Below are 16650 nucleotides of genomic sequence, written 5' to 3'. Positions count from 1 at the left end.
GCCCCTTGACTTCAAATGGACAGCCACTATGACCTCCCGTCTGTCCTCCGCTCCAAGTTAGAGCAGCTGCACAGGATCGGTTGAATAATTGATCCATTTCCAGACTGCACCTGAGCAACCATCTTTTTAAAAAAACTTTTATTCTCTAGTTCTGGCCATCCAACTGGCTCTGCCAGAACATCGCCTCAAGCCATTTCGTTGGCCTCTTCCTCTTTTAGCACACCACCATAAAAGTATACCATACAGTATTGGAAGTTTTAAAACAACCAAAAGCACTTGTAGTTCCTCTTTTGTTGAAAAGGTCACACCTGTTTCCTTCTAACCACGAGTAATACATCCACACATGCAGAAACAAAAGCGCCTTTGATCAGTTCCAGCGCATTCTCATTGGAACTGAAGCCATAAAACTTGGCGTTGAAAAGGCTGGGCAGAAGGCATCGACTCTGTCTCCCTCAAATGTAGACAGCTGCAAGGCCAATTCCTAACTTGAACCTGTATTTTGGCAATTGCTCAAACAGAAGAATGAAATAGACAGAAAAAAATAAGTGTTTTAAATGTAATGACTTGTAGAGAAGAGTGGTTGCAGCACGTGTCTTTGGGGTAATAAAGCAAATTGGGGTGAAGGGGGATGGCCGGCTGCATGTGTGCCGAGGCAAATGGTGCTTTTGAAATACAGAGGGGGATAGCTCTCTAGAGGGACAAAGAGATATCTGAAGCTCATTTTCTGTAAACTGTGGATCCATGCAGGGCAGAGCTGTTTTTTCGTTTCTCACATTAGGGAAGCAAGAGATGAACGGTACACCAGGGGCCAGCCATGCTGGACAGCCTGTTGGAGCTCTATAAGCGCTGGTTCTTTCCCTTGCTAATCCGAACTCCACACTCCCCAGTCACGCCACCACCATGGCCTAGGCAGGCATCCCAGATGATGTCCTCTTAGGACCCCCAATAACCCCATATGGGCTGCTTTGGAGTCTGAAAGGAACCATGGATACACTCACTCAAAATGACACACAGCTCAACAACAGCAACAGCCCCCATCTCGAAATGGGATTTTTAGCTGGCAAGGCGCAACTGTCAGTGCATCAGTCACAGGAGGACATGGGTGAAGTCAGAGCCTGACAAATCCAGGGTATTATCAGGCCTTTGTCCAGCCTGCAGCTGTCACTTACCAGGCTAGTGGGAGAGGATGAGGGGGACAGAAGGGAATTCATGACCTATCCCTGTAACCACAGAGGAGTATTGAGGCATTCAGAGATAAAACATATGGGAAGAAAGAAAGAAAGAAAGAAAGAAAGAAAGAATGGAGAGAGATGAGGCAAAGAAAACAAACTAGAAGATATTTTTTAAGAAGATGGAAAAGAGAGTAAATTGGAGAGGGAGAGAAATGAGAGAAGAGGGCTATATGCTTCAAATGCTTTCGTTTGATTGCAAGAATCGTGGCAGATTGGTCGATATATGCGGATTTCCTCTGAAGACTCTAAAAAACTGTTTTATCTTTGTCCCTCTCCCCTTCGAAAATGACCAGCGGTAATGCAGATCTAATCTTTTTTTATCATCGCGGTAGGTCCCAAAGGCTGTCCATCTCCCCAAAAATGCCTCATCTTTCTGTCTTTGAAATAAATGAAAGTCCACAGGGCGATGGAATAAAGATGAGCCAAGCCTTGATGGAAGATTGCCAAAGGGCCCAAACTTAAGACGCCTGCCCCATCATCTGCTGCAAGGAGATACTGGGGCCGGAGCAAGAAACCAGATAATCTGATAGAATTTCAATCAGCAGTGATCAGATAAGAAATAACAGACCGTCTGATTTTAAAGTCACACCGACGCCCCAACAGTTCAGCATTTCTCACTTTACTTGGAAATGAGCAAGTCTGCGACAGCTCTCAGAAGCTCCTGTCAAACTTCTGTTGAAATTTTACCCCAAGGATCATAACACTCTGTCTCTCTCATTCTGATTGGCTGGGACTGGCCCCTGACCTCGGGTATGCTCATATGACCCATGTTACACTCTCAGTGATTGGATTACTCCTTTATTGGCCAGTGGCAGTGTTTATAGGGGCATGCTGAGACTCAGCGCGGCTTTGATCCACCAACAGAAGCAAATAGGGGGACTAGGGCCATAGTTTGCATCCTTGGCCTAAGCATCGTGGTGTGTGAGACATCTGCCAAATCCACCTGGATCAAAGGATGACTATTACACAGACAGGCATCCACATACCCCCAACTGCAGCTTTAGAGGGCTCATGACCCCTGTCAACAGGTCAGGTTGAAAAACACAGGTGGGATGGGGGTCACACATATGTATGCACATGGACACCATTGGTTCTGAAACAAAAGCTCTAACAAATGGATTCATGTATACATTGTGAAGTGTGATTTAATCAAAACGCTATATTCATCACAGGTTCAAAAAGCTTGGAGCTTATTTGTTTTTTGGTGTTGTTCCCTGGCATTTTCCGACTTCGGCAAGTTTTTATAATTCTTTCTTAATAAAGGGAAAGGATGAGTTGGAGCAGCAGATCAGTAGAGGGTCTGTTATTGTGCAGATGGACCTGAATCCTTGTTGTTTGACCCGACTCTGCATGCTTCATAAATTCACCTCTCCCAATAAGCCCTTAAGCTCTCAGGCAAGCTATAAACACAGCAGCAGTGTGACGTTACACAATACAAGGTGTCTGTATAGTGAGGAGAAGAGAGACGGGGAGAGGGAGAGTGTCGGCTTCTTTGTGTCTCTCTCTACGTCCATAGGCTGCAGTCTGTGTTGCAGGGGTATGTTTGCATGCATTTGGGAGCGCAGCTCATTCCAATGGCGTCAAATATCGGCACTTTGTTACTCCCCTCGGTGTCTGATACCAACCCACAAGACACCCTTTAAGAACCATCTGTTTCCAACTTAGTGGTTCTGTTGCCTGGACCTGAGTAAGTGTTTCTGTTTAAATTCAATATGTTAACCAGGAATTTTACAAGGTGCGACTGCGCAATGGGCTACCCCATCACACGGTCACCCCTCGCTCCTAACCCAGTGCATCAGAAAGTGGGGCCAAAGCGTGAGTGTGTGACGAGTTGGAATGTGTTGGGGACCAGAGAGGGCTGACATATCGCCCTGTGAACACGCGGATGAATTTTGAGTGAATGTCATCATATACAGGAGGGAATGGACAGGGCTCTGGATAGGCTGTGGCACACGGATACTTTATCTGCATGTTTTTTTAATTACTTTGCAGGCGGCATCACATTTTCCAAAACTGGGATTAAGCCCTGGAAGCTCATACGATCATGATGCAGACAGCCTGCCTGTACCCCCGAGTACACTTATACAACCTGTGACCTTTTTTCCTTCTGCTCAAACATGTGGCTTATAGCAAACTGATGAGCAGCGCTCATTCATATTCCCTCACACCCGTCTATTGTTGGTTGGAGTGACACATTCATCCTAATTGCGGAGGTGGTGTGCTGACGTACATTGCCACCAGTCACCACTGCCCCCCCCCAGTATTTCCGTGCAGCTCTTTTCTTCAGGCCCATTACAGACGTTGATGTGTCCACAGGGGAATTTATAAGCGGTGATACCTGATGCATCGCCAACGATCATGCTGACTAATTACACATCGAGGTGCCCAAGCATTGGGGAGCTCTCAGGGAAGGCAGCTGAATCCATCTTATTTATGTATGGAGACAGAACGGCTGTTGCAGTGATAGTGGCGCCTCTTCGTGCTTGATTCCTGCTCTTTCCCGGCGCAAAGTTCTCCAGCTCTTTTTTTTTTTTTTTTTTGTATGAATATATTTACACTGGAGAATTCCACAGAGTGGTTTCGAAGAATCCCATCAACTTGGTACCCCCGTGGGTACCACGGGTGGAGGACCACGAGGAGAAGCCCCTGCAGATAATCTAGATATTGCACAGGCCTCCTTTGAACTGCCATGACAAATTCACCCCTCGTTAAATCCCAACCCCGCTCCAAGTCCCGACGCGATGCAATTTCCATTTGTAGCACTTTGAAAAATATATCGAAGTGCCTTGCCGCAAGTTCTTTCATTTGCCAGAGATCTTGTCTTCGCTGATCTTCTCCCTTTCCACACCCCAGCACTTCATCTGTCACACAGAAATTTGGTAATATACAGGCCGACCCTTTTTCTTAGATTGATGCTTCAGTGCGTGAGAGAAGGTCAATAAGTCCCTTTGTGTAGGAAGTGTATATGGACACAAGCTGTCTTGTTTTATAGCCTGGGTTGTGACCCATTTTCTGGATCCCCAGCTGGCTCCCACTGCCCCCACTGGTTCCTGTAGTCCAGTGGCGCATGTTTGAGAAGCTGATGCTAGCACTGGCCGTCCCTGGAGGGTCAAAGGGAACAATTTACGAGTGTGTTTGTTTGGAGTCAGCTTGGTCTTCTCTTTGACCAGCCTCGGGGATTAAACTAATTGCACGCATTGGACTGCCCAGATCTATGTTTGGTCTTTTCCCACCCATTGCAGTCTCATCAAAACTCTCACACGAGCCGAGGAAATGCCATGTACTGTATTTGAACATATCTATTAGCAGGCATATATTAAGGAAATGTGAAGAAAATGAATTCAGAATTGCAGATGTGTTTCTTTTCTTCTTAATTGCTGTGTGGCTTTATGAATGTCTTTGGACATGAACATGTCTTTGGGGAAATCTTGAAACCTTTGGGTTAATTGCTGTTTTAAAATTCAACAGATGGATTCAATGTTCATATGGAGTATATAGCAGTGTTAGTCATACAGAAACTAATGGGTTTACATCACTATTGCATGCTGCCCTTGTAGTTAAACGTATTCAAATCTTGTATGATAAAAGAGAGCACATTTTGACTCCCATTCTTTATCAGCCTTTAAGTGTTGCTATAAGAATTGTACATAAAGTCTATGTTGCTCTGTTGTTTACAGGCTTCAGTTAAGTCATTTCATTTCTTTAACATCGCATATGCTATTTAAGCAACCTCATGCCAATGTAAAGGGAACATTGATTTTGTAATGAACAGTAATAGAAGGACCTCACCATCACCCCACAGAAGCATTGGCCACCTCACACCCCAATGAGCCACTTAATTGCCCACATCCACATAAAAGGCCTAATGCACGCTCCCTGCGCTCCCAAACACATAAAGCTATAGGAATCAAATGGACTATAACTAATACAATTGATTTTGATCAGACAGTACGGATCACACTCTAACCGCGCCTCGCCATGTGCTACTCAGGGGTAATGCACAGAGATCCGTTCAGCCTTTATGACATGCTATTTATTGTGCTTTTAATGATGCTTGATTGGCAGCATGTCCTAGTGCCCATTATCATCAGAAGGATGTGCTCATTCTAATCTGCAATTATCACCTTAATTGCGCCCACAATCCTCTGGGCCCAAATAAGCAATCACTTCCACCGCTGGCGTGCCACCTGTAAGTGCTCCTGAGGAGGACACGCAGAGCGACAGGGTAACAGGTCCTGGCTGACTTTGTCTCCTTCCCCTTCCTCACATGCTCTTGATTAACCTTTCCCTTTTTCCTCCCAGCGCCTTCATGCCTTTATCTCCCTTTTCCGTCCCTCACCCTATCCATCCCACTCCCTACATCCCCGAGCTCCCATCCCCTCCCAGCACAAATTCCTAACCTTTGGTCACTTTCATCCCTGTGGTATGCATAAATACAGGCCCATTATCAAGACGGTTGTCTCGCCATAATTATGCATTTTGTCATGTGCTGCCTCTGTAGCTGGTGATAAAAGGAGAGCCTGATTAAGCTGAGGGAAGGCTATTGATTCCTATTGAGAGGGCCCTCAAAGCCCTTTAATGAAGGGGATGTAAATGAGAGTTTTCCACAGTGTTTAATGACTGTGTGCCATAAAAAGGCCAACATTCTCCTGCAGTGTAAAAGGGACATGCATCACTCACAATGGTGCACGAGGGACACTTTCAGTCATAGGGATGGACATTGAGATGTCAGTGAGGTGTGCAAAAGGGAATCATAACTGTCAGATCAAAAGGATCTTCGACACAATTTAGTGGGGTGTTAGGGTGGTCAAGTGAATTATTCAGATATGAAAAAGCATCAGTAGAAACAGAGTAATGTTCCAGGTATTATTTCTGAGTGGGGGCTTGATGAAAAGCACCTCCGGATAACCACTAAGGGCCTGATCAGACAGAGACAGGCATTTGGTAAAAAGGGACGCATGGAGCTTTTTTTTTGTGCGAAACACTTCCCTCTTATTAAAATCCATTACAAATAGCCGTCACAGGCTGTTAAAACGCGCTCTGTCTGATCAGGGCCTAAGCGTGCGATCTGGATTCAAAACGACTAGTCCCACCATCTCACCTCCTCTGTCTCTCTCTCTCTCTCTCTCTCTCTCTCTCTCTCTCTCTCTCTCTCTGTCCCAGCAGTCACATGGCTCCCAGTAACCACGACCGGATACAAATGCTGAGGCACGAGTTCGAGCAGGTCAGGCAGGAGGACGACGACGTGGAGGACCACAGCCACGCCTACGGCTTCAACCAGTCCTGGGTAAGTGTTTGGATAGGAGATGCGCTCCAGCAGAGTGGCGCTGAGCTGCACACGCCCAGATACACATGCTCCAAAATACCCCTACACCCGGAGCACTTAGAGTGATTCCCCCCCGATGCACCACTGGACTCAGATTATCTCCAAATCCACCGGCAGCTTAATAGCTTCCTTACACTCAAATAGTTCCTCAATCTACTTGTGACACAACCTTACTTTGATCAGAGTTGGGCACTACTCAGTAACGGCATAATAACGCAACTGGCCTTTTTTTCTTCTCTTTTTTTTGCAACAAGTACTAACAAATCAAGATTTTAGTATTTCAATGTTGCTAAAAAACATTAAATGTCATTTGTTATTGGTATTCACATGAGTGTAGCTATTAATCAGTTAATTTGATCAATTATACAGTAGATTAAAATATATTACAGTAGATTTGATTCTTTCCAATTCATGCTGGTGATGGAGAGTGAGATAAACCCCACTGAGCATGAATGTGAATTGTTTCCTGCGATGGTTCCCAGGAGAAGACATTTAGTTATATATATCTGCAGACTGCAATTAAGTAGAGTCATAAATTCCTGCATCCCAGGATCAACTACAATAACAATCTTCCTTGTGAAATGAATAATAATTGATTCCACACAGTATGAAGCCCAGCACAACATTTCAATGGTTCCTCGAAGTGAATCGTGTGACACCGTCATCCTTCCGGAGCGTCAGTGTTGTACGGCTGCCAGACTATCTGACTCATGTCCCCGAAAGCTTTCGGTCAAATTTCTTGGACTAATTTCCGACCTTTGACCTGGAACTAATTGCTGATTACTCACATCTGTCTGGTGCCTTTTCTGTCTTGGAAGTATGACAGACTTTACTGTATGGCGTAAAGGGGGAGAGCCGAAGAACAAGGGGAACATTCGATGACAAGTGACTATTCAGGTCTTTGAATCAAAGAAAGGGGTGAGAAATTGCAGACAGTGAGCCACACTGTTCATTTTCATTTCCATTATACTTGATTAAAGGGATTTTTAAATTAAGAGGTTTTAAATTAAAATTGGAGAGGTTTTTTTTTAAGCCGTTCTTCTCCGTGATTGATCTCTACCAACAATGGGATTTACTCCTCATAATTGGAAAAATGTAATCAAGTTAATTCCTTTGTTAATTCATTCAGACCTGATCTCATATTCCTTCCTGCTGTGCAACTGCGCCGCTGAGTTTTTAAGTAAAGAAACACTTTCATCTTTCCACAGACCATTTTATATCCCTGATGATCTCAACATGTGGTGCCGCTCACTTAACTTCTAACTTTGTTAGGAGGGATATAATTTAGTGTTAACCAAACTCTCTTTCTGGGGAAACATTGAAAAAAAAAAAAACCCTTCACGACCCAATTCACAATAAGTCTTGTCTTTTAATCATGAAAAGAGCAAATTTGAGCGTAAATAAACGTCCCTGGACATTTTTACTGCCATTTCCACATCAGTTTATATTATCTAACAGCTAAACCAACCATGTCCAAGAGCTACTTTGTATTATGGTTTAATGACAACATATACACATTGTAAATACTCATTGGATGACAATGTATTTAAGGTCAACCGTGCTCTTTATTTTAACTTTGACCAAACAATTATTGAGCCAAACTTAGGAGATGGAGCAGAAACTATTTAGAGGTCAAATATTTGTGTATTTTTTTGCAGTATAATGGCCTCAGACCGACGCAGCTTTTGTTGTCGTCTGACTTCTTCTGGCCTAGTTGTAGAGGAAAGAAGTCTAATTGTTTCACCAAGCGAAGCTATTTTCTAAATTAAGGGTCAGAGTGTCAGACCTTGAAAGTTAAAATAGTTGGCATCCAATTATCAATGTCAGTTTGTCAATGAAATTGGTTTGGAGTGGAGGTCGGGTGTGTCTGGGGTCTTCTGCTGTTTTTCCCATTGCCTGACACCATTTGTTAACACAGAGGTTTCCTTCAGTGTTCGTCCTCCCGATGGTTGAGAATCACTAAAAGCGGACTTCTCTCGCCACTGTAGTCCTAATCTCTCCCTCGTTCCATTCTCGCTCACAAAGAGAGAGGTTAACTGTTTGTTCAGCACTAAGCAGTCTCAGTCTGTCTCTGAGCTCCTAATTGCTTGTGATCGTTGACATTGTTGAGCGTACCCCCACTACTCCACTGGTAATAAGATATAGAGCCAGCCCTGGAGTATTGAAGTCTATTTTATTAGTCCCCTTTCATGTTATTTTAGTCCCGCGAACAAGGATTCACAATGGCTGAGCTTGTTAGGAAAGATACAGGCGCGCCCGTGCTATCTACGTGTTAACGATTAGAGGAACTCCAGGGAAGTCCCTCCTTAGCCGGCATCCAAAAGCAGGATGGAGATGTCTTTATTCGTGAAGAATGGGGCAAACATTTTGATAAGAAGAAACAGGGGAAACTGTGGCACAAATGTTAGGTTACACGTTCGACCGTTGTGTGTTGGTGAAAAGAGAAAGAAAAAGCCTTCAGAGATGTACAGACAGAGGCCGTGGTAAGAGGTAAAAATAAACTTGTATCCTTCCCTTGCAGATTCGATTTCAAAGGCATATTTTTAGACTGATTACGAGCTGAAAACTCTGTATAACTTTCAGAAAATTAACCTGTTTCATTCAACTGTGGGTTTTATAAGTGGAGTGCATTAGCATTTTCGGAAAGAGTGTTGACGTACACTGTAGAATCTACTAAAGCTGCTTTTTGTACAGAAATTGATGTCTTTGGTTTTTACAATTTGCGCTCTGAGTCATTGCTGAATGTTGTCTTGCAGGAATGAAAGTGAAACCTCTGTGACCCCCCCACTCAAAACATTCAGTGAATGTAACCATGAAAAGGCGAGATGCTTCAGAAGGCAGTTGAATGCCTACCACATCAAAGTCTGCAAAACTGCACTTTGATGCACGCGGTCCCTGAGTACTCAAGGTTGCATCGTGATGACTTCCACACAGATCCACCAGCCAGAACAGGAGCTAGCATCTCAAGGCATGGCTCAGATCTAATATTTATACTCCATATTACTTATAAAAACAGACGGCACCAGCTCAGATTTGCTTATCCAAATATTGTGATGACAGTAATATTGACGAAGCAATCTCAAGGTCCATTTAGTAGCTGTTGTGGATCAAATCACATGATCTTCATCAGGCAGATGGAGTTTTCCCAGATGTTATGGAAATGTAGCCGTGTACAAAACCATCTCACACCCATTTAGAAGCTGTTCTGGGGCTTTTGATCACATTGCATGACCTTCATCAGCAGATGGTGTCTCCGCAGTTGCCATGGAATGAAATGTTCAAATTTCAATATTGTAATCGTCGAAAAAGCTGCATAACGGCTACTAAATTTACCCAGACATGAGCCTTTTTTGCTGTTTTGTCAGGAGCTAATTCCGGGTTCCAAGAATGAACTTTAAAACTCAAGTAAAACTGGTACAGATTAAACCAGATTCTGGCACCAAATTGGTCGCCTCCCACTACTTTTAGAATAGGGCTGAATATTTCCCAGATCAGATGGTTTGATGTACACTGTGAGTGGGGGTCATGATACCCGATTCATTGCCTGACTCAATGCAAATTTGGTCATCCGATCATGCCAGGACGCATTAACTGTACTGTCGGTCTCAAATGTACGTATATCGGATCTTGCGCACATATGGATCCTATCAGTTAGATCACATGCCAAGGTAGCCTAGCGCGCGTTGACTTCCAATCTCAGTCAGGTGTGGACAGCATGTGGGCACAATCCGGACAATTTATCAAATGTATAGGTGTCCATCATCTTCCCTCCTACAGGGGAGTTCTTCTCCCGAGGAAAGTAAAGTAAAGAGAAAAGAGGAGGAAAACCGTGGCTGGAGCCCAGCTGAGTTACTGCTGAGGAACACCCATCATTCCCTTATGTTGCCCCGTCAAAGTAAAAGCTTTTAAATAACAAAATAAAATGGGACTATTATTGTGAACAATTTAGAGGAAAATAAATGTGTTTTTAGTGTGTCTGTCCGATCACTATTTGATCAGGCAGGTCTCATTGAATTGACAATTGTGGACTCACATATATGGACATAGCTGAGTTACGATCTGGTGCACCCGATCACAAGTGTCACATTTAAGAAACAAGCTCAACCACGGCCAAAGTTGTTCTCCGACAATCTGTTGAATTTCAAGCACGTCAGAAATTCCGGTCGGCTGTTTTACAGTTCAACCAGTTCCACGGTCCAATTTCCCCTCACGGCTGATGACAAAGTATCCGTTATAAACTGTAGTGAGCTTGTTTCATTATTATTGGAGTGTTTCACATGTTGTGGCTTAAACTGTAGTCTTGAGACGGACCAGACTGTTTGCATCTTCCAGACATCTGCTGCTCCATGTTTTTCTTGTTTTCTTGCATTTTTCTCTTTGGTTAGGATGTGGTCGTGTTTCAATCATTTTTTTGGAATTGTCACTGGACAAAACCGACTGGCGGTTCCATGCCTTCTTTTTTTTTTGTGTGAGCTCCATGTGTGTCAGTGTGAGCTTAAAAATCACAGGTTCTGGCTGCGCAGAAAGGCCCATTAAAACGTGTAGTTTGGCTTCACATAACATCCAAGATGAAATGTTTGCCCAGCTTAAAGTCATATTCATATTTAATTCAATTATTTGTAGCTTAATAGCCCCCGGTGTCCTCTTCTCTTAAAGATATATCACCCCTTAGAAATGTTTCACTTCTGTGGTAAAAACAGCGAACGTACAATAAAGTGGTCATCATAATGAGGAACAGGTACAGCAGCGTGAGGTGCGAGGCTCCCTCTGTGTGAGTTTGACCCCCGGCTTGTCTCCGGGGTGTTGGAGACTGAGCTCAGGTATGTCCGCTGTGAGCACCTGTAATGACAACGCCGAGGTCAGTCCTCGAACCCCCGGCTCCTCCTTAATGGAATAATGACCAGGACGCGAGAAGCCCTGTCTATCATGCTCCCCCCCCCCCAAGCCAACACACACAATTAGAGCTGGCGTGTTTTCTCTCTCTCCCCGCCGCTCCGTGAGAGGGGATTTCCAGATGTTCATCATAAAGCGCTATGTATTTTCCAAAGACTCGCTCTCTGTCTGCGGCAATGAAATCAATTTGTGCTGTTGGGTTGCAGCGCCAATGAGCATGACCACACAGAAGAGTGTGAGCGCCATGCTGCTACCTTGGATCAAACGCAGCAACGGCAGCCTGTAAAGCCCTTGTTTATGTGAATTCCTTTGATTTTTACTATCGCTCTATCTGCTGCTACCAGGCTACATGGGTCCGCAGGCATTTGTTGTGTTTATGGAATCTCAGGCTCCTGTGAATGTGGTGCTCTATGTTTCTGGGAGTGCAGCTCACTCCTTCCTATGCGATCGTGTGAAGACTGAGCCGCTTTTAGCAGCAGTCACTTGACTTCCCAGGGCTAAGGAGTTAAGACAACAAAGCTCTGTGCCATGACAGTGTGTGAGTCCCTGGCTGAAGCCAGTCACTCTCATACATGGAGTGTGTTGTGTGATGCTGCCAAGCAGGGCTGCATGTATATGTTTTAACTAGTGCTGGGCAACGATTAAAATATTTAATCGCGATTAATCGCATGGATTTTTTGCGATTAATCGTGAATAATCGCATTGTTATGGCAAAGTTCAATAATGAATTCAAAAGTAGTGTATTGCGCACTTTTATTTTAAAAGTACTGCTATATGAACAAAAGGGCAATAACATTTGGTTCACGAGATGCAGGTAGCATGTTTTATACTTCATGTGAATATAATTCATACTTTACATCTTATTCTGAAAACTGGATGTTCGTCTGAAGAAACCACATGTTGTCTCACGTTAATCTTTCCGCTAACTTTCAAAGTCCTTTGCTCGCTCCCGATCTGTGCCGTTTAAATGCGTTTACCGTGAATTTCAGCATATAGGTGCACTCAAATTACTGACTATAGGATGTTTGCTGGCTTTTATCCCACTGTTCTTGTCATCCTCTTGTTGTTATGTATATGTATTGTCTCTTGTCTTTCAATTAAAAAAAAAAAAAAAAAAAAAAAAAGATTATAATAAATAAAAAAAATGTGTTAACGCACGATAAAATAATTGTCGGCGTTAATTAATGAATACATTAACGCAAAATTAACGCGTTAACTTGCCCAGCACTAGTTTTAACAAAGCCATTTTGTCCATAATTCCACCTACTTGCAAGTGAATGAGCATTTTAACAGTTTGACCACTCAGATCGTGCAGAAGAGGACCATAACATACTGTAAAAAAAAAAGCAGCAGGGAAATCCTTTAACCTCTCTTGGTTATATCTTGATCGATCTTTTTGTTCAGCTTCTTTTCCAGTTTGCTCGGCACCGCTAGCTGTCGAGATTGCATGGGTGATATATGATTATGGATATTGCTGTTCGATGTTGTGCGAGTAGCGAGCATGGTTTACTGATCCCATGATTACAACCGACGTAAGCAAAAGGACTTCATGCCAACACATTTGAACAACATATCGCACTCAAATCGCAGCTTGTTGGGAGTAGGAAAAGTTTTTTTTATTTTTATTAGAAATGCAATACTGTTGCATTGTTCAAAACACATCTGCAGTCAGAAGCGTGCGTGTGCACAGATGTACGCCATCGCCTGCACACTAAATATGCTTTAATACCAAACCTGTGTGTTTGTGTTCTCAGATAAGATAGAGAGCAGCGGGAGGAGAGGAGAACAAGGCGATTACACTTCTCTTACATCAACATCATAGTACATTTCAGCACTATTACCCCACACATTCATCCACAAAGATAGCTTCACGACAAAGAGATAAGACTCGAACATTTCGTTGTGCCATTTGTGCATGCTGTGGAGTCCTGAAGTGATCTAGCGATAACCAGCCCGACCTCCCATCCACCATGGTTTCCTGGTCTAGGGGACCGGGGAAATGGCAGACCACACTGCTCGCTCTCAGATGGATACTACGCCCGGAGTCACACACCCCAGCGACCACAAATGGACTGGGCTTTGCTTATAATAAATTGTCGGAATTGGGTTCGAGGACTTAAAGAGAGGATCATTATCCAACTGCCCTTTTTTTTGTCAGGATGTAATGTTTCGCTACCATTCTCTCACTTTGGTCTCGCTCTGTCTGCCCATTAGCAACTTAAATGTCTTCCATATGTTTGTGTACAGCAGGGCTGCTTTCTCAAAACTGTTCCCTATGCGGTGGGCTACAAAACACACAGCATCATGAGGAGTGTGGGCGGTAAAGCCACATGTGAGTGCTGACCCATCGCAGCAACCTGCTTTGATATCTGAAAGGTCCGTGACCAGCTCTGAACCAAGAAATATTACACCTTGGAACTTTTAAAGCTAAACGTCTTCCCAGCTGCTTTCCTGGTCCCGGATTTTTGATAGCTGCAAATAATTTTCACAATTACGACCCCCCCCCCCCCTCCAACTCACCGTCTGTGAATGCTCTTGTTTAAACAGGTGATTCCTTTTCTTTTTTTCTCCCTGCCTTGTCTGTGACACCACCAAGGACGCAGGGGAGCGATAAAAAGCGTGCCGTATCGACATCATTTTTCACATTACTGGATAAAAAGGAACACGGACGTCTCTTTGATTCGATTTTAACAAATGTCATGTTTTATATGGCATTGTATTCCGGGCCCAACATGGAATAATCTGATTCTCCTCCCCTGGATAATGATATTACGCTGACAGATTTTCTCTCCTGGCTATTTCTCATGCATTTCTGTTGGCATGGCGTCACCCGCCTCAACAACTTCAGTTTCTCAACCGACGTGTCAAGCACCTCCGGATTCCTCACCACTTCCTCTCAAATCGTATTTAAAAACTTTCAGTGTGCGTGACTAATTATTTTCTCACCACCACATTCGGCCCCAGTAAAATAAGTTCTCCTTTCCCCCTCACTGTTCATCTGATATTCGTTTAGGTGCTCTACACGTTCTGAGTTGTGGGGAACGTGTTGTTGCAGCGAAACCTGAAACATATGAGTCCAATTCACTTCACCCACGTGGAATACTATTATTTTTTAGGACTTGGAGTGCTCGAGAAAGGACTTCTTATTGGCGCTGAGCGAAATGTAATTGCGCTGTTATTGCAGCTGTCCAAGTGAGGAGGAAAGCAGCCATTTCGACAGCACAAGATGTTTCTAAGAAGACAGTTTTGCTGACAGCCTTCCCATCCGCCAACTCACCTTTTCCGCATCAATCCAATCTGTCGTGTACTATTACCGCTCCTTTACGCAGATTTTTCACATGTCAGAAAACTCTGTTCAGCTTTTAAAAACACTTAAAAGTGTGAAAACTCTTGGTTAATATCTACTTTATGCACACTAACCGTCCACACCTGCCTACCACATTACCGTCCGAGCCTTATGAAAACTGACACTTGGTCAAGCCCCGCTAGCAACACCTCCTCAGCTCGCCTCTGTTTAATTGGCTTGTCATGTTCTTTCATCAGCCAGCTCGTTAGCGGTGTGCTAGTGTTGAGGGAGATGATATCTCCATGTCAACCCCGCCGATGATCAGACAACAAACACACCCACACACACACACACACACACTGGCGCAGGTTAGTGGTGTGTAGTCAAGTCACACGCAAAATCTGTGAAATGAAGCAGTGGCTGGTGATACTCATCGATATTTTACGTCTTCAGCATACTAGTGTTCAGAAATACACTGCACACGTTTAGCAGAATATCACAAACAGAGAGTGGAGAGAGTAGTTAGCATGAGCAGAGGATTATAAGATCCAAAGGCAAAGGGCCAGCAGTAATGTGGCCAGTGCGTAGATTGATTCTGAGACATGCTTTCTAAATCCAACAAAGGAGCACGTACGTAGCTCCAAAATCATTGATGCATAAATTATCTGTCAGAGATAAGGACATTAAAGTCATTTAACCACATCTACCAAAAATGCATTGTACCCTCAGTAGACCTGAGAGCTAGATTGTCCTGCACAACCTATTTAAAACATTGCTTTGGAGTGGCTCTCATCTTATTTCTCAGATAGGACCTTATAGGTGAATTTGCCTTGGGACCCATTTTATTCCCCATATACATGCTGCCACTCGGGGAGATTATCAGCAGTTTAAGCAACATCTGCTATCATTTGTATGAGAATGACACCCAGTTGTATTTTTCATTTTAACCAGATGAGCCTCGTGAAATTTCTCGGCAAAGAACTTTTTTTTTAATGCAATTAGGAAGCGGATGGCAAATGATTTTCTGCAGCAAAGTGCAGATGAAAGTGAGGTTCCAATGACCTTTACTCAGCTGTGAAGACACTGTGAGATGTGTTGGAATAACTTGTCAGGAATTTATTTTAAGTTAAGTGTTGATTAACTTTTAAGGTTACACATAACCCACTATACAACACTCATTATGCAACACTTACTATGCACCGGTACAACTCAGAGAGAACATCTGCTGTTAAATGTAAATGTCAAGTCCTCAAAGACGACCCCAGTACGGTTGGTTATTTTAGACCTTTGCTTTCATTGATGGAGGCCTCCTTCTGGAGTAAGAATGCTCGACTCAACCAAGGATTTGTAATAGATCATATTTCTGTGAATTACGCCTTTTAAAAAGTATCTGGGGACTTTTCATCCACTGGCACAGGTGCATTGTCATCATGAAATCACACCTACGAACTACCTGTTCCCTGAACGTATAGCCCAACACACAGGGGGCATCACACTGACAAACCAACTGCTGCGCTGAGGGAAATATCTTCCATCATCTAAGTGTGTGTGTGTGTGTGTGTGTGTGTGTTTGCTCTGCTTCCAGATTTGTGTCCAAAGACAGTAAAATAAAAAGAAAAAAGAAACCAAAATGGTTGACATTTCTGTGTCTTAACTGTGCATATCTTTGACTCGTGTCATGTCGTGGATGTTGCAGGTGAGCAATGGGATGGAGACGCCAAGCGGGCGCCATTCGGTTACAATTGAGACTCAGCAGCAGGAGGACAAAGATGGTTTCCAACAAGCACAGAGACATTACAACTCCCTGCCACGGTGAGACCTCGCCTCCCTTCTCCTTTCTTTATTCTGTCCGTCCGTCTCCGTCCTCCTCTCTCCCTCCCCTTCTCCTCCCTGCCCTTTCTCAACCTCTTCTT

The 16650-nt window shown here is 43.7% G+C and overlaps 1 protein-coding gene across 2 annotated transcripts in view; it reads left to right on the top strand.

The window, feature by feature from the left end:
• The window catches only part of LOC116397197 (partitioning defective 3 homolog), a 314996-nt gene that overhangs the window by 289731 nt on the left and 8615 nt on the right, over positions 1-16650 (top strand). The window contains exons 22-23 of one of the 2 annotated variants that reach the window (XM_031872427.1): positions 6399-6519; positions 16434-16549. In XM_031872427.1, coding sequence (XP_031728287.1) covers positions 6399-6519; positions 16434-16549 — 237 coding nt within the window. Of the gene's footprint in view, positions 1-6395; positions 6520-16433; positions 16550-16650 lie in introns of both variants that reach the window. The other variant, XM_031872426.1, reaches the window with a different exon arrangement.

Source organism: Anarrhichthys ocellatus, unplaced genomic scaffold (genome assembly GCF_004355925.1).
Source record: "Anarrhichthys ocellatus isolate YVR2014 unplaced genomic scaffold, GSC_Weel_1.0 scaffold63, whole genome shotgun sequence".
NCBI lineage: Eukaryota > Metazoa > Chordata > Actinopteri > Perciformes > Anarhichadidae > Anarrhichthys > Anarrhichthys ocellatus.
This window is presented reverse-complemented; position numbering and strand designations above follow the sequence as displayed.